This window comes from Pleuronectes platessa, chromosome 18 (assembly GCF_947347685.1).
Source record: "Pleuronectes platessa chromosome 18, fPlePla1.1, whole genome shotgun sequence".
NCBI lineage: Eukaryota > Metazoa > Chordata > Actinopteri > Pleuronectiformes > Pleuronectidae > Pleuronectes > Pleuronectes platessa.
In genome coordinates this window covers 5,331,845-5,357,320 of record NC_070643.1, presented here as the reverse complement: position 1 = coordinate 5,357,320, position 25,476 = coordinate 5,331,845, and the positions used below count along the sequence as shown (strand labels likewise).

The 25,476-nt window shown below is 40.7% G+C and overlaps 1 protein-coding gene across 2 annotated transcripts in view; it reads right to left on the bottom strand.

Annotated features, from left to right (window-relative positions):
* Window positions 1-25,476, bottom strand: part of trappc9 (trafficking protein particle complex subunit 9) — a 255,348-nt gene that overhangs the window by 119,065 nt on the left and 110,807 nt on the right. For both annotated transcript variants that reach the window (XM_053446475.1, XM_053446476.1), the window contains 2 exons: window positions 19,919-20,071; window positions 8,478-8,596 (listed from right to left, as the gene is read on the bottom strand). In XM_053446475.1, the coding sequence (XP_053302450.1) occupies window positions 8,478-8,596; window positions 19,919-20,071 (272 nt within the window). The remainder of the gene's footprint in view (window positions 1-8,477; window positions 8,597-19,918; window positions 20,072-25,476) is intronic.

The following is a 25,476-nucleotide window of genomic DNA, read 5'->3' as shown; positions in this document are numbered from 1 at the left end:
CTCAGTAACGAACAAAGATTTATGAGCATTCAATTTGGTAACAATGTAAGACATCTTTGTAAAATATGAAATCAGAAGGAAGCATTTTAATCCTCAGCCGAGAATGAGAAAACCATTCGGTTGTTCAGCTGGAGTTTCACACTTGAGCAGACAGCTGTGGCAGTTATAAATATCTGTATCACGAGCTGGGATCTGTATCTGTGAAGAGAGCTGAACTGCCACCAGCAGGGCTGTGCTTCTATAAATAGCAGGCTGGCTGGCTGGTGGCTGGCAGGCAGCTCTCTCTGCCCCCGTCTCCGCTGGATTTGATCAGCCCTGAAGAAGCTCTGCCCTCCCCAACTTCAATACCCCCCTGACACAGCGCAAGTGTATGTATGCGCGTGCGCGCGCGTGTGTGTTTGTTTGCGTGTGTGTGTGTGTGTGTGTGTCGCATGAGGCCTGGGTCTGTCTCATTGCACAGAACCACAGACGCACACTGCATTGCTTTTCTCAAGGGAGATCCCATTTTCCTCTGAGCCAACATGTTGAAGGTTACATCTTGTTTAAATTATGATGCAGCATTTTTATTTTGTGGTACCAAACACAAAAGATACAACATAATTATCTGTTGCCTCAAATTGAGACCAAACCATAGTTTATCTCAGCTCTTCTCATTCTTTTAGCTTCTTTTAGGTCTAGTGTTGCTCTGTTTCTTGTTTTTCGGACGAACAGACGAACAGAGTTACCAACTAGCTGTCACAACCATGTAGAGCATGAAGCAGACACCCATACAGAGTATCTCTGATTAGAGAAGGTGGAGACCAAACAGAGCAAAAGTGATTAAAAGTTTCAAAGTTGATCAGAACAGTCAACTCCAAATAAATCGCATCTCTTGATTTGTGTCCGCTCGATGTGTAAATTAACAAGTATTTGCTACAATCAAACTATGAGGCAATCAAAATGAATATGTAAAAAAAAAGATTACTCATTTAGTCTGTCGGTCATTAAACTGCCCATTACAATTTCCCAGCCCCAAGGTGCTTTCAAATGCTTTACTTGTCCTTCTAAAGATATATTTAGTTTATAATTATGCTGCATAAAACAGAGAAAAGCAGCAGATCTTTACATAAAACCAGACAAAGTTTTGCCTAAATGATTAACTGATGATCCAAGTTGTTTGGGAAATGAATTGTCAGTTGTTCAGCAAATACATTTACCCATTAATGACTTATCCTGTAAATATAAAATAACCAGAAATAAATCTTCACAGGCACAACACAAAACTTTAACACCGTACTTTGTTGGTTTAGAATAACAGTTAGCTTTGAATTATTAATATTCACTATCACCTAGCTCCACTTTCAATCAAGAGTTTCTATTCCTCGTTTCAAGGATACTCTACAACCAAACGACAAAACTTTGAGTGGCTCCGAAACCCATTGTGAGGGTCACTGAGATTTTATTGCAGTTTCCACTGCAGTAATATCTTACAAATGGCCACCTGAAATGGAACTATACTCCTGATCAAAATCTTAAGACCAGTTAAAAAATTGCATGAATTTGCATTTTGCACTGTTGAATCTTAGGAAGGTTCTAAGTAGAGTTTCAAAATGCAAAAAGAAGAAATGGGAACAAGAGACCAAAAGTTGTGAGCAGGCAATTTATTGAAAACAACAATTTAACTGAAGTAGGCTGTTCATCAGCTAATCAAAAGTTTAAGACCACAGCTCAAAAAAAACAAAAAAAACTCCTAAAACAGAAATTAAAGTGTAAAAAACTGACTCAGTAATGAGTAGCTCCACCATTATTGTTGATCACTTCAAAAATTTGTTTTGGCATGCTTGATGCAAGTGTTTCCAAAAGGCTAGTGCGAATGTTGCGCCAAGTGGTGAAGATGGCTTCACGAAGGGCATCCACTGTCTGGAACTGAAGTCCATTTTTGTAAACTTCCCTTGCCATCCATCCCCAAATGTTCTCAATTGGATTAAGATCAGGGGAACACGCAGGATGGTCCAAAAGAGTGATGTTATTCTCCTGGAAAAAAGTCTTGGTCAGACGGGCATTGTGAATTGGAGCGTTGTCCTGCTGAAAAACCCAGTCGTTACCACACAGACGAGGGCCCTCAGTCATGAGGGATGCCCGCTGCAACATCTCCACATAGCCAGCTGCTGTTTGACGCCCCTGCACAACCTGGAGCTCCATTGTTCCATTGAAGGAAAAAGCACCCCAGATCATGATGGCGCCCCCTCCACTGTGCCGCGTAGAAAACATCTCAGGTGGCATCTCCTTGTCATGCCAGTAACGTTGGAAGCCATCAGGACCATCAACGTTACATTTTTTCTCGTCAGAGAATAAAACTTTCTTCCACCTTTGAATGTCCCATGTTTGGTTTTCCCTTGCAAAGTCTAAACGGGCAATTTTGTGGCGTTGAAGGAGACGTGGCCTTTGAAGACGTTTCTTGTTTTTGAAGCCCTTCCTTCGCAGATGCCGTCTGATGGTTATTGGGCTGCAGTCAGCACCAGTAATGGCCTTAATTTGGGACGAGGATCGTCCCGTGTCTTGACGGACAGCCATTCGGATCCTCCGGCTCAGCGCCGGTGAGATTTTTTTGGGTCTAGCACTTGATTTTTTTGTTCCATAACCCTGAGGATCTTTTAAGAAATGCAAAATGAATGTCTTACTGCGTCCGACCTCAGCAGCGATGGCATGTTGTGAGAGGCCTTGATTATGCAGTTCAACAATCCTACCACGTTCAAAGACGGTGAGCTTTTTTGCCTTTGCCATCAAGAGATCTTCACAGTGTGATTACTTGACAGGAAATGACATGGAATCCAAATTTTTGCACAGATTTTGGCTTTTAAAGGCTGTGGTCTTAAACTTTTGATCAGCTGATGAACAGCCTATTTGAGTTAAATTGTTTTTTTCAATAAATTGCCTGCTCACAAGTTTTGGGCTCTTGTTCCCATTTCTTCTTTTTGCATTTTGAAGCTCTACTTAGAACCTTCCTAAGATCCAACAGTGCAAAATGCAAATTCATGCAATTTTTTAACTGGTCTTAAGATTTTGATCAGGAGTGTATGTCATTTTATATTTAGCTGAGTGAGGAGGCGCACCTCATACAGGAGATTGTGCCCTCTAAGACCCCTGATGTTGGCAGGAGGAAGCACAGCAGCAGCCATCGCTCTCTCACACACCATTCGCCTCAGAGAAGCACACACATCTGCATTCACACAGCCATCTCTGGATTGCAGTACTACAGCCTTATGAACAGGAACGTGAAACTGCATTGGATGCAGCTAGGCAATCCCCTGGACATTTGGTGTTTTGAAGATAATCGCTGGGTGTGTCTGAGGGGGCCTGCCTATTTCTGTATCATAGCCTCACTTGAAATGTCCTCGATGACATCTGTCGAGTGAAGACAGGTTCTCAGGATAAACTAGGTAACTGAGCAGGACTGCACACTGACTGGCTTTAAAATGAAAGGTGGGTTTACTGTCTCGCCCCTTCTTTTATCTAACCCACTGTCTGTCACTTAAATCAGCCATCACACAAACCCCCCGCTGATGGAGTCGGGGTTCAAGCTCCTAATAAAAGTCTGCAGCTGCTGTTCGCATGTTTGTAATCAAACATTGGACGTTACAGAAGAAGCGAGGACATAACCCATCGATCTTTGAAGATACTGTCAAATCAGAAGAGAATCTGAAGAGAAGATGTGCTCGCCCTGAGGAAACGGAGGCGCAGTGAGACGTATAGCTCCAGTGACGAGGTGAGGACAGAAAGTGTCAAAGACATCAAGTTGTGGATGTCCCCTCGTGCTCCGATGGGGATGAGTCACTGAAAATGTGTAAATAATCGTCAAAGCCAACCGACTGAGGCCGGATCTCCCTCATCTGCGGAGGATCCATCCCACCCTGACACAATGGACATTTTCCAAGGCCACAGGCATTTAGCAACTTGGTGGGAGGATTGAAGAATGGGGGCTAAGACTGAGAATTGAAGGGCAATGTAAACACATTAACTTCTCCTGTGGTGATTACAGATCAGTCAGCATTGAATGCAATTACTCTCCAAGCTCAAGCATACATGATAAGAAATATTGCTGCCAGGAGAGTGCATGGCCACACATACAGCAGATCTCATAAACAACAAGGGGGAGAATCAACGTGTAGTAACTTAAAAAAATATATATATATAAAATTTGACTAAATTGGTTGAGGTGGATCTCACACTTAATTGGCCCACACAAGATTTAGATGCAGGAAACACCCTGCTTTACTGCCAAAAAGTTTGGCTGGAAGGTTTTTAATTTCCTGTGCATCTGTCCATCCTTCCTCTCAGCCAACAAACAGTTATTAGCAGCTAATACAAAATCTCTCTCGTTCTGTCACAAACACACTGACAAATCAAGTTTACACTAGCAGATCGCCTTTTCAAGAAGTAGTCTAACATATGCAGAGACAGGGCTCGAAAACGTGGTAATAAGTGGAATCGAAGAGTTCACAGAGATGTCTTCAAGCAACACTTCAGCACTTCCCTTTTGAAAATTAGAAGGTCAACACTCTGTGTGAGGATGTAGAGAGTTGTAATGAAGGTCCAATACTGCAACTAACTTTGTTCTTCATTGGCTTCGTCTTTCAAAATGTGTTGAGTTCCAGTTCTCAGAATTTATTGCTTTACATAATATCAGTGCAATACCATTGTTGAGGTTATGAATATAATGGTGAATCAGGGGTTAATTTGAACAGGATCCGGCACCTCTTGGTTTTGGCCTGCCCGTGTTCCGGGACTTGTTTGGGCTGATCCGGTACCTCTCGTATAGAAAAACATATTAATAACAGAGCTGCCAACTCTCACGCTTTCGGCGTGTGACACACATCCAATTTCTCACGCCGAAAAAAAAAGTGATTTCTTACAAGTGGCCAATATGTCGATCGCGAAGGCAGTGTGGGCCCCCCCCCCCCCCGACAAGAGCTCCGCCGCTGACGAGGTTCGCTACATCGTCCAGGGCGGGGGGTGGCGGCGGCGGCGGCTAAAAACACACCGCCGCTGATGTGACGTTTTGTAATAAATCTCTCATTTGATTTTTGTGTTTGCAACTTGTGTTTCTGCTTGCGCGGCTATATTTTGGTCACCCCCGACAAAATCTCACTCCAAGGTTTTTGAAAAGTTGGTAGCTCTGTTAATATTAATAAAATGTTAAAAAAAAATGTATAAAATAAAACAATAATATTCATATAATAATTTACAGAACAAATCCCATGAATTTCATCATGGTCATTTGAAAGACTCGGAGATCTGTTGTTGATGCACCCCGCTTCGCAGACAAAAACTTTAGAAATTTGCTGCATCTGGGGAGCAAGCAGCAGAGAGGAACCAAGAGTTACCTGTTCAATGAAAACATGTCAAAAAGACAGTTGAATTTACTGTCCTTTTTCTAAAAGAAGGAAGAGTTGCATGACGCTTCGAAACGAGTCAGAAAAGCCTCGACAAGCGGCGACAAGGGCAGTTGCAGCGGTCATGTTGACGAGCAAAACCGGCTGCAGCAGGAGACTAGCTCCGCAACCGTTAGCCAGCTTCACCGACAGCTAGCCAAGCCAGGGCAGGAGGCCGGTACCGCGGCAGCAGCAGGTCAGGTGGCCCGCCAGCCGGAGCGGGAGCTAGCTACAGCGCCAGCAGTCACAGACACACGCAGTAAAACCCGAAACAGGGAGGAGGAGGAGAATCCGGACATGGTCGTGATGTGGGGTGTTTTGGACAACTAAATATGGTGAGCTTACTGTCTATTAATAGGCCTCCGTGCCAATCTTTAAATAATAATAATGGAAGATTTATGTGATTTATTGTAAGCTTTGAACTTTTATTTTTTTACGTTTTACAAGTTAGATATATGTTGAGAAATTAATTGCTGACTGTAAGTCCCACCTGTGTTGATGTGGGCATTTGCCTGTGCTGTGCAGTATAGCCTAAAATAATTGTAAATTATTGTCATAAAATTTATACCATGGATATTATTTGAAATTAAGGCTTGTAAGTCCCACAGCATTGTCAGTGGGCATTTGCATGTTTTTTTCAGCACCGTTTTCTTTATGCGTTCCGGGACCTGTGCCCGTCTCGTCATCCCTGCGCTGCCATATGTACTCTGCTTTCCGGCACCTTGTGATTTACAAATTAAGCACTGTGGTGAATAGAAGTTGTAAGTCTGCGACAGGACACACGACTCTGATATATGCGTAATGCATCATCAATTGGTTTTTTTCTATATAGACAAACAGGTTCTAACAACGGGTTGCACTAGATTGCTTGGATTTTTTTTTTTTTATTATCAATGCTGCACCCGTTCACCTCGACAACATGTAGTGCGCACCGGGCTCTGTGGGTTTGAGTCAAAATCCTGAAAACAATACAGCTCTTATTGACGATGAGTCATGCAGCCGGGATTAACACATTTACTATCATACGCAGGCAAATCAGTGCAGAGACACACACAAAATGAATCACCCCCGAGTGTGTGTCCAACAGTATGTCTGCAAAAAGAAAGCAGAGAGAGCTCACGTCGGTACAACCTGCTCGAAGGCGGAATTCTTACAAGACAAGACTCCTTATGTAATTGGCTTTACTTAAACAATGGTTTCAACACCATGTTCTGTGATGAAACAAGAAGCTGTCACTCAGACTCTGCCTCTAATAAGCCTATCCACTTATTAAAATGCCAAGCTTGTCTTTTTAACATCGGCTGCTTCTGTTTCCACCCTTCCCTGAATAGATACTGCATATCTAACAGGCTATGCATTGAATCCAAAGGGAAATGAATTGTTCATGTTACCTGCAGAGTTGCTGTGCTGAATACGGAAGATGTGAAGTCAGTACAGTAGAAATGTGAGTGGGCACACCACACAAGACACACTGGTATGATTGGCAGAATTTACTCTTAGAAATGGTCACAATAACCGATGTCCATCAAGGATGAAAGCTGTAAGATCTGTTGAGTTGTTATAGAAAAATGAACTCAATGAAAAAAAGTATATTTAGTTAATGATGAATAACTTAAGTTGTAAGTGCAGGAAAAAGCTGGACTGACACTCGGGTGTCAGGTGTTGTTTTACACCAGAATTCAAAATGCAATAGAACATTCAGCTTAAATGGCTTGAGGGAACAAAGGGATCAAATGAAAGTTTTAAAACGGTAAAACTTACCGTAACTTTTTCATTTTTTCATACACTTCAAAACTCCCACTTAATTTTCATTAAGACTTCCTCCGATAATATACAAAACCCTCAGTTATTTACAAAAGATAATTCCCATTTTCTCACAGTTATCTTACTCAGCTATAATTAAAATTAAGTGTAGATTTCCTTTTGCATTTGTGAAAGTAGAGGTTGAATTCAAATTATGTCATATTTAATTATTTGATCATCATACACTAGTTAATTGGCTGTAGCATGTACTTACACATACTAAACAGTGTTGTGCGGCTTGAGGCATGTAAGATGTTTAGATTCATCTTCTACCCTTCACAAGATAACATCAGGGAGGCATCTGATCGGTCCCAAATTAATTTTGCAGTATGACAATGTCCCTCAGACAAACAGCAAGAGTCATCAAGAGCTATATTTGTCTTACTTCTGTCAGATATGACCAAGTTTTGCAAACAAACCTGTCCCTAACTAAGCACCTTTAAACATGAACAGGAAACTTCCTCCTGTGCTGCCTCAGCCCTTATTCAACATCCTGTCAAGTCTGGGCTGACTTTATTTGTCAGCACATCTGAACATTAGACATCAATGTGGTCTTCTCTCCTGCTGATTCTCAAAGAGGAGAAAGACGTTCCTCTGGTTGTCGGAGCTGAAACGAAGTAGCCACCACACACGCAGCTGGTGTGGCTGCTGTGCTACGGATGACCCTCAGCAGGTAGACTCGGTCAGACCGCCCAGTTCTAACCATCGCTCATGCAGGGGACCTCCACAAAACCGTCTCCCCTGCAGATCAGCCTCAATCTACTGCTTTCTCGTTCTCCATCTGGTCCTTTTTCCTTCTAAGAGACACTATCTATTTTCCCCGTTGTACCTTTTTGCAGTTTCACACTGAAATCCTGCGAACACTTTCTCTCTTCGTTTTGGCCTGTGCAGCTCAGTGGTTTGACTCCCGACTCAAGGAGCCGAGCGCAACGGCAGCCATGGAGAGAATCCAGATAGAGAAAACTCAGTGTTCCTTCTAGAAGCGTAAAGCAAAGACTGTAGTTTGGTAGTAAATAATGCTACAGAGTCACCCTCAAAATTTGCACACACTGTTTCCAACTCTGATGTGAGAGATTTAGGGGCAATAGAGGAGGGTTTAATATGCCAACCTGAGATGGAAAATGAATTGCTCCCCACCTTGTACTACAAGCCAGGAAAGACAAACAAAAGAGAAAAAAAAAACTGCCTGCATCTTGATCCAGGAATGAGCAACACAATAGGGATTGTATTTTATGCATTGTAAAGAGGCATTTGTGTGTTCACCTTAATATGGCTGTACTCTGCTTTGCCAGACTCACTGCTGACAGGCTTGGTCTCAGGCCTGGGTTTGAGGACTTGGCGCAGAGGACTGGAGATTGGCAGGCCTGTCACACTGATCCCATCTGAAAAGACATTGTGGCATCACACAGTCAGCAATGGAAAACACAATAAAGTACAGGGACATGGCTATCAATAAACAGGAACTAGCAGAGCATCACGGTCATCACACTGAGCTGGTTTGTGTGTTTTAATAACATTTTTGATCTTCTCACTTTCCTTCATTTATCTAAGTAAGGTTCCCAACATGTCCCAGAAGAACAATTTAATTCACAGTTAACTGATTTCAATGAATCAAGTAAACAGGCCAAGACTAAGGGCTTGTTGGCTTAGTTCATGCTGTCCTTGCAGTGATATCACTTCTGCTAGTGCGTGGCATCGTTTCTGTCTGTTGCACACCTCCCAAGTTTTTTTGTCTTTGAGAACAGGGCGGATCAGGAGCAACATGGATTAAGCTGAAAGCATTAATGACATTAATGAGGGAGCATAGAGATCATCAGGTAGCTGAGTGAGGGGGCTTGTATAGGGAAAAAGTGCACAAAACCCAGAAACTGGGTTTTCTGGAGGAAACAAGGCAGTGTATTTTTCTCAGCGGCAACACCTATCGTTTAGGGGAGGAGCACACAAAGTCACTGCGCCTCAAACAGGACTATCAATGAGAAAGGTGCTGTGTTGACGTCATAGTTGGCAAATGAAATGACCAGTCCGTCGATACTCAAGCATAACACTAGCTTAACAAACCCACAGGAGTAACCTTGACTTTCTCCTTGGGGTGTGTCATTGATGAATTATAGGGCTGGGCGATATGACTTTAAATCACTATCATGATTATTGTCAACTTTAACCTGGATAATGATTAACGAACGATTATTTTACTCGTTTTGCATTGCCCATATTTCTCTGACAAGGTCAGTATTGGAATTGTGTTGTAATATTGTGATGTTAAACCCATTTTAGTGTTTCCTGTAGGATATTATTCAGCAGTGGGGGCCGGCAGTGTGTGTCTGCTCCTCTCTGTCGCTCTTCACACAAACTGACGATCACAGTTATCTAGTTATTAATCAATAACTTTTTGATCAATGTGTATGAATATGTGCCTCATGAACTCTAGAGTGACTCAAACCAACACAAAGTTAACTTCAAGTCCTGTTCAGGGCCTAATAACTACAGATAAGTGTTGGTGTTAATTGTTTACGTGTAAAGTGAGCGCAGGTCAGTAGAAGAGTGTGGAGGGAGGAAAGAATTAACTGAATCAACCGACATGAGAAAGTTAAGTCATGAGGTTAAAAATATAATTTTACATTGCATAATTTGGACAATTTTTAGAAGAAGATAGCTGGGGTGGACTAGAAGACTGACAGCACATGAGCCAATATGCTTATTTGGGGTACTGTTAATGGCTCTGTCCAACTCTTTATTAGGTATGCAGCATCTCAAGCTAGTGAAAAGCAGAAGAAATCAATTCTTAATTCCATCTGCTCAAATGTGTTTCCCTTGTAAAATTGAATACATGAACAAAGCAAAAGTGTATGAAGAGAGCGCATGTAGCTCCAACAAGGCAAACACCCTATCTCGCAAAGTTAAAGAAAGGGAGGTCAATTTCCTGAATTCAATCAATTCATCAAAACCAGTACCAAAATGTATTGGGTTTCATGGTTTCAATAAAACATATCCTCTACAGTGGAAACAGTGACATCTTTAGCCTCAGCCGAGTGTGTAGCCATTATGTGGATATCTGAATTTTTTAACCATTCCCTAAGTTTTAACATTAGCTGATGCTAGCTAGCTAAAGCTGATCAACTTTACAAATTCAACTGAACTAATTGGTTTGAAATTCTCTTCGGCGTCGACAGATCGTCCACTATTGATTTAGCATGACAATGGTGCAACAGCAGCTTGGCAGCCATTGCAGCAGTAATCAAGGAGGACTGGGTTTAGCGCACGGTCATTTGAAAGTTTGTTATGTGCAAAAGCTCAAAAATATCGCACTCAAGCACTGTAATAAACCAAACTTTCACAATGGTTACAATTATCACAGAAGCACTGGTTTACCTTCAACTGTTATTCATGGTCATGCCTTTGTTTCCATTAACTTTCAAGGTTTCATTGAGTTCAAATTAAATATAAAGTTGAAAATTAACCAGTTTGTCAATCCCTTAAAAAGTCCTGATTTCGATGACATTTCCCTATTGTCAGTGCAAAACGTTTTTCTTACCTTAAGCAGTTTAGTGATTTTTAAATAAAAAGGGTAAAAAACATATTTTGACAGGACAGACACAATATATGTTTATTTATAGCAATGATTCAACACACTAATTGTATAAGTGTACTCCATTTCAATATGCTTTATACAATTTAGCTTGTAATATTCTAAATTCATAGCTTTTACTCTCGGCTCGTGAAAAAAACCTGAATAAGTTCATATCCATGACCTTGAGATAAGTAATAAGACCCTGTGTCTGTGGACACAGGAGCAGCTGCACTATCAGCCGCTGTGTTCGGCTTCACCACAGGGCCTGCTGCTTTCAACCCATTCAGACAATGCTCAAAAATGACGCCCAGAGCCCGTGCTCTGACGTCAAAGAAATCCAATCGCCCTCTGACGTCAATGGAATGCAAAGCCCTGCAATTTCCCCCAAGAGATGGGAAATTACCAGCCTTCACAGCAGCCCAGGCATTGAGTTCAGGGTAGAAAGAGTCTATCAAACAAAAAACGGCCACATGCTCCATCAGCAGAGTACAACCAAATGGAAAGGTATTTATCTTAAAAAGAGTCAGAGTCAATTCTGAGCTAGAGATTAACACGTATGAAATGACCATGGTGTTATAGTGATGACTTAATGCTGAAAATGTAGATTATGCATAATGAACCACAACTTATAAAGACAGAGGAGTGTTGATTTGTATTAACAGCAAACTGAAAAAGGCAATAAACACAGCAAAGTGAGGCAGATCAGAAAACAGACTTCTGATTAAAAGAGTAAATTATTAAACCTTGGAAGTAAAGCTTTTCCTCCAATAACAGGCAAAGTCAGGAAAAGAATAGATTTCTTTATGTATAATTTTCACCTATTTCTCTACAATGCTAAGTGCAAAGCTTCAGAAATTAAATAGGTAGAGAAAAAACTGACTTGCTTTACCATATACTATGACTGACAACAGTTCACTTACACACACACACGCTGTGTTCACAAGGCTTTGCATACATCTGGACTATCTCCTGTTATATTCTATTTCGAATAAAGGTCTAGTTCTATCTTGAATAAAAATGGGTTTAAAACTAGGCTGCTATGTTCATGAGACAGAATGTGCTGCGTTCTTGCCACCGTTATTTATTCCATATCGCTCTGGTATATCTGCGGCTTGCTCCTAGAGTCCAAAGACTGGGTTAGGTCAATTTAAGAAAATTGACTATGGTTGTGAATGATAGCGTGAATGATGTACTCTCTTTTGGCCCAGCTCACATTGGTGACCGGTCCAGTGTGTTACCCGCCTTTCCCAATGTGAGCTGGGACTGGCCCCAGCCCCCATTATTGCATACGTGGTGGGGATGGACACACTCGGGCCAATGTTATCGCTACGTGAAAAACAGGGCTAAGTCATTTGTATGACATGTGCAGCAGTGGAGCAGAGATGCAAAGAGTGGAGGCTCAGTTGGGCTTGTTGGGAATGTTCTTTACATTTTTGCTATTTGCTACTGAAGAAATGAATGGCACCTAACACCACGTGAACATGAAAACAAATTTACTGGACAATCCTGACAAGTAAATATGGACTTATTTTAACTATTTAATTCAAATCAATCCACCTGTTGCAGACCAAGCTTCTCAAAGCAAAACTCCCTGTACAGCTCTAGAGGCTGATATACCATGCAGCAAGTTTTTTAGGTATTCTTTTCTTCAAATTAAATCAAGAATATTTATAGTTTTGCGATGGCCATGGTCTTGTTCTTCAGTTTATGCCACATGGCCTTGGTTGGTGGAGCAGTGGGATGAAGCCATCATACTGTCAGAATGTTGTCCTCTTTTTCTTATCAATAACCCAAAACTCCACCACATTTTCCTTTGATTGGCAACTTCACCGGGAACAGCTCATAATCTCAGTGATGAGGGGCCACAACTGTGTGAAACCTGTCTTTTGCTATTGATTGTCGTTAGCTTGCTATTGCCTCATTCTCTTTATCCAGCTGTTTAACAGATCCGACATGCATGCAGACATAGATTCAGAGTTGCAGAAAGGGAAAGGTCCCAAAATAAAGCCATCGCTTTTAGACTTTATGGCCTGCATCCTCAATTATGGTACTCAGGCTGTTTGAGGAGCTATATATGACTTGCTGTGTCCTGCGGCAAAGAGACTGTGTGAGTAATGAGTGGCATGATTAACAATGGCATTGCTCACAATCAACCCCCTCCCTCACACCCTCCTTCCAATCAGTATCTGTCTAGCTCTCCGTCGAACGGCCTCGGGGAGAATCGGGTGTATTCAGCATTTCTATCAGTGGCTACCTCGATGAAACAGCAGAAATTGGGAGTGTCACTTGGAAGAAATTGTCAAATTATTCGCGTAGATCTGAAGGTTCATGAGATATGGGTCTCTGCATTGTCAATTGCTTTGACATTCACATGTCTTTTACAGGGAAAATCTCGTCAAATACATACTGACATTATGACCTGCTACAGTGTAAACATGAAAAAAAACATTCAATATCCTGTTAAACTCCAAACAGCTCTTTACTGGGGCTTCTTATGATGAGTACTATATCAGTTAAAGGCTCAATATTTCATAACAGTGAATAAAACCACCCACAGATGTTACAGCTTTGTGTTATTTCTGGACATCAAATGCACCATTAATCCAATTCAAACAATATGAAAAGAATCTATTAGAGTAGTCTTACAGCATCTCATTTTAAAGCACAGGGTAATTCTGAGGTGACATGCAGCTCTGAAACTGTAAGAACATCATTACACTTCTATCAGTGTATCAGAGAGAGCATACTAGTATCTGAGCTAATGACTGGAATAGGCTGTAAGCCTAAAATAACATGTCATTTTACAGAAGCACTATGTCCTTACGAATGAAAAGGCTAAGCAAGCCATGTAAAGGAAACAACAACTGCTTTTAGGTTGCACCAGGATGAGGCTTTCATTGTTGCTGAGGACTTTATCCTTCGAATTTTCAGGTCTGTCTTTCCCAAATTTCTTCAGAATGTCTCTTGGGGAGCCAAAAACCAGGACCATGTTTACACCAACCTCGCCAGGCACAGCAAAGCCACTCTCCTTCCACGCCTGGGACAGTTTGACCACTTATTCTTCTTCCTGGAACCCAAATAGCCCTCTTCCAAGGGCTTTGACAACTATTTTGCTTGCCATTGACACAATTCTAGAACGTTTCTTTGCAACGAGGAGGAAAATTAAAACACTCAAAGAACAATTTTGTCCACCTCTATCTACTGACACCATGGCAATTCGGTTTTCTGAGAGAGATAAAGTTGGTGTGAACAATCTATTTCAAATACATTGTAATCTGCTCTTAGGTGCCAAGTATCAGAATTTCCAGTCCAAGTCCAAAACTGACTAATCATACACCTTGTTGTGTGCAGATAATTAATTATGTTGTCTTGGCCACATTGATTTATAGCTGGCTAATGCGACGCCATGTTTGAAGGGCCTAAGTGTGGGCCAAATTTGCCGCTTCAACAAAAGGGCATGTTTTCTGTTGGCCAACGAAGTCCATGTCATCAGCATACTCAAGCAATTTAAACTGCTCCTCATTGATCATAATTTGTTCGTAAAAAGAGAAAATAGCACAGGGGGAGATATAAATGAAGAGCCTGACTAAAAATCCATGAACAGGTCTCTGGCCTTTCTTTTACAGGCTTACACTGTTTTATTAACTGTATTAAGCCGATACCACCTACTCTATGTTAATAGATGGAACATGGACCAAATTAAAAAGTCAAAGTGTATGATTGTGCATGTCCAAAATGTTTTTGTTTCATGTTCAGTAGCTCTACTCACTCTGATGTTTTTTTCATGTGCTCATTTTCCCAGTAAATTTGGTTTAATTTGCTCTTTGACGTTACAAAGCATGGATGAAACGTCATGATGGACAGCTGAGACTGAGACAGGATTGATTGAATGTGTGTATTGGCGGGTTGCATCCCCTGATTGTGCAGATTGGCTCCAAATGTGCAAGCTGGTATCGTTCATATCCAAGACATTTTGGCTTCATCAAATTGGAGAAAATGGATATGTGTCATCCATCTCCATAGACAGTCTGCGGCTGTGACCAAATCTTTTGAGCTAACAGAAAATTCTGCTGCTTGAGCTAACAGTTGAATCTAATCTCTCAGCTAATACGCTTTCATTATCTGACTACCCTGAGGGTGAAGGTATGTCTCTGGTGATTCACAAGCAGATCGTCTGCATTCTGCAATATTTTCCTCTTTGCTAGGTATCCCAGTTGTCAGTGACATTGCCTGTGTGTGTGTGGGGGGTGGGGGGGACCTTTGGAAGGAGCACTGATGGAAGTCACGTCCCAAACGTGAACAAGATTACAAATCAGACCAGACGTTCTTTGAAGCACTTTGGTCACCACCAAACAAATAGGTTTGATACCCTACTGCTCTGACCATAGCAGACAGCAGCAACTGTAAAAGCTTTCAAGGAAGCGTATTAGGTTGAGGAGCAGCTGTGTTGGATCACTTGACAGCGCCAGAGAGCAGCATGGAAATGGAAATCTAACATGAACATGTCGTAGGTTATTACTTTAAAAAGTATTCTTTGGGACTGAGCCTGCTGGTGCAAGTTCAAAGTTTAGGATTTAAAAAGTAGCTACAGAAGTAGGACAGCAGTGCATTTCCAGTCAACTGAGCACAAACAATGAGAAAACAGAAGAAGAAAAAACCTTCCCGTCCCTTACTAATGTCAACAGAGCTTCTGAATGCATCACCCTCCGTTAATCCATACTTCAGTTGGTATAATGTGTTTCTTGTGTCCATTAACTCTTTCAGATGTGGGTATTTACTGCGGTACGAGATGCAGCCTCCAAAGACAACCATAGTGTTGGCCGTAGCAATTAGGTACAAGACTTATTCAATGCATTAATGACATCTGATTCCGTGTAATGGTGACATGTATCAGCTCGGACCGAAAGTGAAAGGTAAACTGTATGAGGAGCCATCAATGAGGCTCGGCTTGTATTGAATATTCTCACTGCACTCTTCTATGATTTGCGCCCCCTGCCTCGGCTGAGACACAAGGGACACGCGTGCAGCACCATCGGTAGGTTGTACACTATTTCCATTAAGTTCTGATTGTACTGACCTTCCCTGGGTAAACTAGAATACTGAATATTTCAACTGATTTTAATTTAAAATCATACAACTTTCTCAGGAAAGTATTTTCAAATGCATCTCGTAATTTATCAATATCTCATTAAAATGCAGTTTCCATGTCAAAACTAAATAGTTAAACAGTTTGTCTAAAAAAAAGATGAAGCTTCAGTCTGGAAGCAGTTAGCTTAGCTGTCAATTAAATCTAGAAGAGGAGGAAAAACCGGACTCAGCCCGGATAATACATCGACGTAAGGAAGGAATATGCAACCATTCTTCATTAAAATGTCTAAAAACAATTCTACCTTTCTTATATAAATTATTGATTATAAATCTGGAAATCTCTCAACATTTGTATAAAAGGTATCAGGATATTTTTGTCATTTACCTGTGGCTTTGCCCTTACCTGTAACTTCGGGGGCAAACAACTAATGACAAAATAAAAACTCTGCCAGCCGGTTTGCCAATAAGCCCGTCAGCTTGTTTCCCTTCTATTGATTGGAATGGTCACTTGTAATCAGGGTTCTTGCACCATTTTTAAAGCAACATTTTACAAACCTTTACATAGATCTCACTACCACAAAAAAAGTTACGATTTACCATGATGGGCAGTAGGGATAAACACAGGCTATGCACCAGAAGTGCCGAGGTAACATGTCCATAAAAGCTAGCCAGCAGCACTGACTGTGTCTATAGGCAATAAAGTTTTAAAGATGTTTTTATAGTAGGACACTGTGCGTGACAAAACTCCCATCTGCCTTAAACGCACCGCCTGCAATTTGAATACTTTGCAGTCAATTTATGGTCAATTTAAAACAATTAAAGACAGTTTAAGACCGTTATTTAGTTGAATTAAATATAACACTTTTTAGGACTTTTTAAGGAGCCGGTAATGGATCTCAATTATTCATTGACATTTGCTGAATAAAGTGAATAAAGCTTGGGCTGTTTATTCAACTTCTGGCCTTATTTTTACCATGAAAACAAGAGAGGTATAAATCCTTTCCAAGCTTCGACAAGAGAGCAAAATTACATATTTCCCAAAATGTTGATTCACCTTTTTTTGAAACAAAAAACTATTTGTCTTTTTCTTTGTCAATTCTTCCAAGTAGTTATTCTTCATTTTGCCTGAACAGCTTCACTCGTCTCAGACTTGTTGTTCTACAATTACAGCGAACCTTCTAAGGGTGGCTGTGGCTAAGGATGTAGAGCGAGTCACCCTCTAATTGCAGGTTTGCCAGCTGCTCCCTGTACATATGTCAAAGTGTCCTTAAGCAGGACACTGAACCCGAATTGCTGCCAACGCCTTGTCTGTGTGTGTGTTCGTGTTTGTGTGTGTCTGTTTATGTGTGTGTGTGTGGGGGGGGGGGGGGGGGGGTGCAGGCAAATTGCAAAGCACTTTGGATAAAAGCACAATATAACTGCAAACCCTTTAATATCCACTTACCACTTACTTGGTGTTGTAAAGAAAGCTGAGGGATTTCACACCAAATGGAACCCATTGGCTCAAATTGCAAAGTTAAGCAGAAATTGACAGATTTTCTGGCTAAGTTTTATTAACCATATCCAGAAGGTGGGGACCCATTAAAATATATATGCATTCATGGACTGAGTTGTTTCAAGACGCAATTTTTTTATATGCTGCATTTAGCAAACAGAAGAATGTCAATCCTTCTTTCATTTCTGTTTTTGTGCCTTTAGGAGAAGTGCTTTTTTGTGTTAGGTGTTGATGTGCAGGGAGACAACAACAGTGTCCTTTTGAAAATGGCACAGCGGAGCAGCAGGGAACATAATTCCACAACATTAACGAAGATTATCACGAGCTTTCAAAATATAAACAGCCCTGAGACAACCAATAAGCTCCCTCTGATACAGTCGAAACTCTCACTGACATTATGAGACCATTGTAAGAGATCCGATTTTATAACGACTAAATAACAACATTGCAATAATTTAATTTAATTTGTTTTCCAGAATAAATTCTACTTTTTCCTTTTTTGTACCTTCTCACCTGATTCTCAGCAAGTTATTGAATAAACCTTTTTGGTAAACACTTCCATAAGAAACAGTTTCCTTGACAACAAATGCCTCAGGGAAAGTGTACTCTGCTGTGCTGCTGCCTCAAACAAGGAAATCATTTACCACAATATGGCAGTATTAAAATTTGAACATGACCATATGTGGTGGCGAAGCAAGACAACAGAACAGTCGTTGACTGCACCAGCTGTGCCTCGAACTGTCAAGATTTCACAGTTGAAATAGCAAAGATGGCAAAAAAAAGGTAATCTCCCCACACAGGAGTACAGACTGAAAAACAAAGCCAAACCACTGGCTCTATGCAAATAAGTCCATTAGTATAATAACAACATTATTACAGTGATTACATTATTGTATTAGAGTGTGAGATAGCATCAAATGAAAGGAACTACAAGAAAGACTGGAGAAGGAATGCAATGAATGAGCTTCCAGGTAGAGGGAGAAGGTCAGAGTTTTTTTTTTTTAAGTAGGAATAAAAATCACAAGAGAGGGAATCCGACAGTTGAAATGAGGAAGCCAGAAGCTAGGAGAGAAATGGAGATGGAGAGACCTCGAGACCTCTCTCCTATTACTGGTGAATCTTAAATAAGGCAGGTAGAATCGCTGTAACAGAAAGTGCTCCGTCTGCAGGGGCACATTAACACTCATTTCTGCATCCGACACCTCAGCCCACCACAGTGTTGCAATTAATGATTAAATTCACTATAAGTAATTCTGTTACTGTTTAGTCTATAAAATGTGAGGATGTTGTTGACAATCACAGTCCAACATGATGCCCTCAAATCTCAAAGATATTCATTTACCTATGATATAAAAGAGAAGAAAAGGGAGTAGTGTCTAGCATGAGATGATAAAATCAGCAAATGTCAACTGTTTCAACACAATGCGCACGGAGGCCATATGCATGGTTCCATCGAGCAATCTGTAACGTGATGACCCATTTTGACCCATTCCATCCCAGTGTCTCCAACAGAATTAAATCAATCTATAGCGGTAATGCCACATATTCCAAGTGACAGGTAAACAGACTAAAGAGCGAAAGTTCAGTTATGCGTGAGAGAAAGAACTGCAGTGATGCCCCAGCTGCAGTTAGAACTCAGAGGTCTGACTAACTACATGGATGGTGAAAATGTTATGGGCCATAGCGTGAGCATGTGGTAGCACACAATATCGGAAACACACATTGCCGGGAAGCGTTAGTAAACATGTGGCAATTAGCGCCAAGTTATCAATTTAAAATGTTCTAATGAGAAGTGTTTTTGGTTCATTTTGAATATAGAGGAATGCCACAGTCTAGGTAATGGGAAACACTGTTCATCCACTTCAACCTCATCAATGGCCATATGAACAAATAAACCCTTGTTTGTTCTTTACATATTTATATTCCTGTTTGCCTCTGAATATTTTCTATTCATTTCTTAAGATGTGCAAAAGGCAAAAAAAGAAGGATTCTTCAAATGCAAGTCCTTGAGATTTCAATGAAATCATACCAGTTAATGGTGCGCTCTTTTTCAGCAACACCTATCAATGCTTTCCTCTCAGTGATGAAAGGAGAGCATTGTCTATTCAGTGGTTTTTATCAGTAGTGAAACAACTCAGTTTTGTTTGGTGGCACACACAGACAGTGTAGTCACAGTAACTGCTCAAGAAGTGTTTACTGTTATTAAATTATATTAAATGATAAAGATATTGAACATGTTTGCTGATACCACAAGTAAAAAAAGGTGGCCCCATGTCAACCAGGCTGATATGTCATGGATAACAACTTAAAAGGGGATAATCATGACTAAATAGGAGGTAATTCATTTTCTATATTTGCTGTTTTATGGTTTTCATGAATAATGTGTATCATAACCTGGGCACCTGTATATCAACAGTTTTAAAAGTTCATATTTGACCACCACAATATGTTGTGCTCCAGCACATTTAACAAGCTCAGCAGATTTACACTGACAGATGCTGCAGGCACTGAGTTTTCATTTGGGTTCATATGTGAATTCCTGGGTCCACTCACCATCATTGAGGTCCTGCAGCAGGTGCTCCTGACCAGAGAAGTCCACCTTGACTTGGATATTGACAGTCAGCGTCACAGCCTGGCCGGGTTTCAGAGGCAGGTGAGACAAAGCCTCATCCAGCTCCCAGCTCAGAAACTCCCCAAACATTTTCTCTGCACAGGCACAAAAGAATAAAAAAGAAAAAAATGTATTTCAATAAAATAACATGGCATGCCCTTACACAGTAGCTCCTGCTGGGATACAAGATAGCAATATGTTTTTTAGATTTTTTAGACAAAGAAAAGTGACACTGACAATGCTGAGCATGTAGACACTGAAAGGCAAGTTGCACAATGATGGGCAAGTTTGGGCAAAAAAGAAGTGGGGAGAAAAAGAGACGATGTATTTTCATTTAGCTTTTCGAAAATAAAGTCAAAATGTTAAGAATAAACTTGAACTTTGAAAGTTTAAGAATCTAACAAATTACATCAAACTACTATCATTAGCACATTTGACTTCCTTTACAAAATGCCTTATATAAGTGAATTGTTGGAATTTAGAATCACTTCAGAATTGATTTTAGTAACGATGAAATTCTCCTTTAGAGCATTGACACATTGTGGTAATCAGTGTACGGGCAGAAGAAGGAGGAAGTGGTGGCCACATTCGTGCAATGCTGAATTCGCTGGTAATGAATAAATACAAGGATATCGATGGATAAACCATACACGCCTTTAACTGGATTTGAGGAATTTACTTTATTCTCAAAATGAAAAATAAAAAAACTGTTTAGATTGCAATTAGATTTTAATTTTATTCTCAAAGTGCAAAGTGACAATCTTCCTCTTCTCATGCCTAATACCTTCCTTCCTTATGCATTTTGCTTTCTGTAAGCAACAAAGCTGCTGATTGGCCTCCTTCCTACAAATACTTTATGTGCACGCCACAACACCTGACTTTATCCCCCAACCTTCCACATGAGATGAACGACTCAGCTGCATCTACTTCAACCAGGGGCATCAAATGAATGGTGCATCACCTGAATGGAGCATGTGTTCTGTCTGTGCAGGTGAGACACTCCTGCTCTCGGGGATGGCAGGAGCAGCAATCAGGCTGATTAAAGCAGACGCACAGCAGAAGGGGAGATGCGAGCTCACTGTGCAAACAACAGTTTACATGGCCGTGCTTGTTTCATAACCAAAGGCTTTAAAGTCCTCTAAGAGGATGTGAATGCGGGCAGCATTAAATAAAGATTTTGTGAATAAGTCTCCACTTTAATTATTCATACATTCAGAGCTCTTTGTGGTGAATTAAGAGAGAGAGAGAAAGAGAGAGAAAGGAAAGAGGGGTAGAGAGTAGTAGAGCAATGACTTAGAAATAGGATTGAGAAGAGAAATTCATGTGAATGTGCAGCATCAGGATTGTGGATAACGTTACTATCATTTCACTACTAAAATATGAGTCAGTGCCTGTGAAGAAGAATTGCCTGCACGTTGTTAAGTATCCACCAGTGACGTTAATGTTTTTCCAAATAAAATATGAAGACCATGTCAGTGCAGCTTGAAATACTGTCCAGCACACTTAGATTGGAGATTTCCATCCTCTTTGGTTTTGATAATCCCACTTTTCTTTCTCCCTCAGTGATCGACCAGAGGGAAACTGAAGAGAAGCAGTGAAGCTCTAACTCACGTATAAGACCCACAAATTGAGGACCGATCAGAAACAAACAGGGAAATTGAATGAGACACTGTAAAGTAAAGTATTTTGCTTTTTGAATCAAGTTGAATATCTAATAAGTGAAAAAAGGCAGCTAGGTGCAGCCATCTCAATACAGTTGCATCAGTTGAATTCCTATAGCGTAAACAAAGACCGAAATAACGAGTCCTCTACGCTGCCAAACCCTAAACTGTACATCTTAAACAGTCACATCCATAGCAACCAGAGAAATACACTCAGATGCTAGTTAAATACACCAAGCTGAAACTAATACAGTTTAAGACAACAGCACTGTGATAAAGTCTTGAAGGTAATACTGTCCAGTTTGTGTTGACTGGTGATTTTCAGGATATACTCTAGTTTGTGAAGCTGTTGTACAGGAGGCTGCATTGGTTGATCAGTTGGTTTCATATATTGCAGAACTCTCCAGACACCCAGCTGTGCTTAGCATGCTCTAAGCTAAATGCTAAAATGCTCAAAATGACCTGACTAACATGCTGATGCCACTGAGATAACACCATGTTCAGGATCTGAGTGGCATTCACACATTGCATTGCACACAGAGTAGTTGGGACTGAGTTTATGTCACTAGTTCTGCAGGTATTTAGTCATAAACTGACCTGACATGGTGATAGATAAAACATGTGGGATATCCATACCTATAACAATTCATTCTGAAGGAACATGAATGTATCAAACTTTTGCCAATCCATCAAGAAGATGTCATGATATTTCAACAGATAAATGAGTTTCACTGTAATTTAGCCTGCTGGTGGCGCTAGATTAACAAGGGTTGTTGGGAGGTGACATACCGCTGACTGCTTTCCTACGTTGATGGTTGGCTATTGCTTTAAACCAGGGGTGGGCAAACTTTTTGACTGGCGGGCCACAATGGGTTCTAAAATTTGACAGAGGGGGCGGGCCAGGACCAGATGGATGGAGTGTTTTTGTGAATTGAAAATCATTACATGAATGGATTTTGCCTTTAACAAGTAGCAAAGCATTTAATTGCAAGGCAATTTAACAAAAACTCCCCTTCTGAGAAAGGCTTGCTAGCCTTTGCTAATTCGAATGCCACCAAAAAACTTGCCTTGGTATCTGACCCTTGAATCGCAGTTTGTCAGTGAAAAAAATGTTGCTGAGTCTGTAAATTAGCCGCCAACCTCTGAGCTGTAGCCGCCCATTATTGCGTTGACTGCTTGCTAGCGTAGTTAGCATGCTTCGTAGCAAAGTGACGGCTGATGTTGTACTCCTTGAAAACTGCGACAGTCTCTCGCCATATCAGGCATACAGCCTTCGATTGGATTTCAGTGAAATATTTTGTTGTCCACTCCGTGTTAAACACTCGGCACTCATTGTCCACTTTTCGTTTCCTTGATCCGCTCATTTTACAGAAGGGCTCACACGGCAAAGCGAAAAAGTGAAGGGAGATCATGTGCCCTTTCGAGCCCGATACACGTCAAATTTCATTTAGCTGCCGCTTTTATCCAAAGCGAATAACAATAACTGCATTCAACCCGAGGGTACAAACCCAGAACAACAAGAAGCAAGAAAGTATAATTTCTTCAAAAAAAGCAAAACTACAAAGTAAGTAAGTGCCATTTAAGTGCTACTAAATTGTTTTAGTAATTTTTGATTTTTTTTTGGCGGGCCGGAAAAAAAAGCACGCGTATATGGCCCGCGTGCCGTACTTTGCCCATGTCTGCTTTAAACCTTCACAAAATTCTAACATGCATCAATATACTCAGCAGGTAGCAGATTGTGTATTCATGCTTTGCAGTGCTTATGTGCTCTTATGAATGTATAATCTAACAAAACGTCAAACAAAAGTTTGCCCAGCTCAATGTGTGCATTGTAACAAAAACATACCAGAAAGATGTTTTTGCACTTATCAGTGGAATAGTGAAAACTCATTTCTGAGAAACAAGGACAAATAATTATTTGAAAGCTATTGTTAAAAGTCAAGATGATACACAGAATATAAGCAAGTTGGAGACTTTGTAATTAATGAAAATATGAGTCATGATGGGAGAGTTCTGGAACAAAAACACAAGTGCCTTACTGAATAGCAGCCATTAGAACTACAACTAAACGGCATGAAAGTGCTTATAAAGTCCAACGAGAACAAAGGACTGCACAGGCAGCTCTGTTTATCATAACAAAATCACTGAAGCAATATTTATTCCATTTTTTCTTTTTTTTTATGGGCTGCAGAGCTAAAGCTGTTATATGAGACATTTGATATGAATGAGCATAAGAGTTTTAGAGGGCAACTGAGCCGTGCTCATAGTTATATCCTCAAAAGGGCAATAAGGTAGCAATGACGAACAAAAGGTCTGATGGCTGGTTACTGTCTGCAAAACCAAGACTCTTACTTTAATGTGATACAATAGATTATTGTGTTAAGAGTTTATTTTGTTATCTACAAAGTTCTTCACTCATGAATAAATATTTACTTTAGAGAAACTGGACTCATATCTCCTGTGTCAAGGTGGTTGTGCTGTGGCAGAAAGAGTAACGTTTTGTTTGTTTTGCCACAGGTGTCCACATATTGCGAATCTTCATCTTTTATTCATTCGACTCCCACAGAGAATGCCGAGGGCTTGGGAGAGGCCCTCTCAACTGTGGCCTGTCGAAAGGCACCGGTGACGACTGAGGAGGTGTAACATGATGACCAGAGGCCGGTAAGTGCCGTCAGCGGGGTGCTGCAGTGTGTCGCTAAAGATTCCACCACTGCTACATCGATGATTTCCTCGATAGGGACCAGTATCCCAATCTACTGTAAGTGTACAGCTGAGGCACCCAGGGTTTAAAATACGATCTACAGTCAAATTTATGTATTATTCACCATGGTTGGAGGAAAGTGATACATTACTGAAACATACACATGAACACATAAAAATGCCACCCAGCGACTCACTTGGGGTCAAAAGTACACACAGTGTATATGCTCTAATTATGCATGACTACTTGCCTACACATAAATTGGTATTTATAAAAAACAGAATGTGCAATGAGACTTTGCACACCGGATGCATACTCAATACAACTCAGAGAGAATTAAATATTCTATTCGTAACAACAGAGGCCCAGGGTATCTCAAAGACCACCTTCACCGTGTCAAGGGCACTCGTGCGTGCCATAGTGTAGATTGAGAATTGGCAGCTTCAGCTTGAGGTTGGCTAACAAAGTGTTTTTACATATTCATTGCTGCAGATCCCTGTGGTGCTGAACATGACTAAAGTAATGAATCAATTAAAGGGAAACTTGGAACTGTAAGTAGATCATCCTAGTTAGACATTTGCATGAATTTAGAGCCACTGATAAGGTTTTCATCTGCATTTTTTTTTTTTTTTTAGCAGGACTACGCAAAAACTACTCGGTGGATTAACACAAAACTTGGTGGTTCAGCAACGAAGCCACTTAAATGTATTGCAGATCCAGATCAAGTGATCCAGGCGATGACCATTGTGTGATAGGGCATTCTTCAACATCTGTGGATTTCTCAGGGAATAATTCTTGAATATTAATGAAAAAAATCGGACTTGTTTAGTGGATTCATATTTATGAGTTTGTGCAGGTGTATTAAAAAAAAGTGGAACTAGTGCATTTAATGTGGTTTCATAGGGGGACTTGGTGGAGGTATGCACTCTATGGGTTTCACTCTTCCAGGTCCTCTGTCCAGTAGTTTTTGCGTAATCCTAAAAACTAACAGAAAACGCCGAAAACATAAGCTCCTTGGAAAATGTAACAATGTGAACATGTAAAACAAAGCGAGGTAAATAACATAGTGGTTTTAAAGTAAACGTACTTTGTTACATCCTACCACTGCTGTACAGGATCCATAATAAGAGAAACCCCT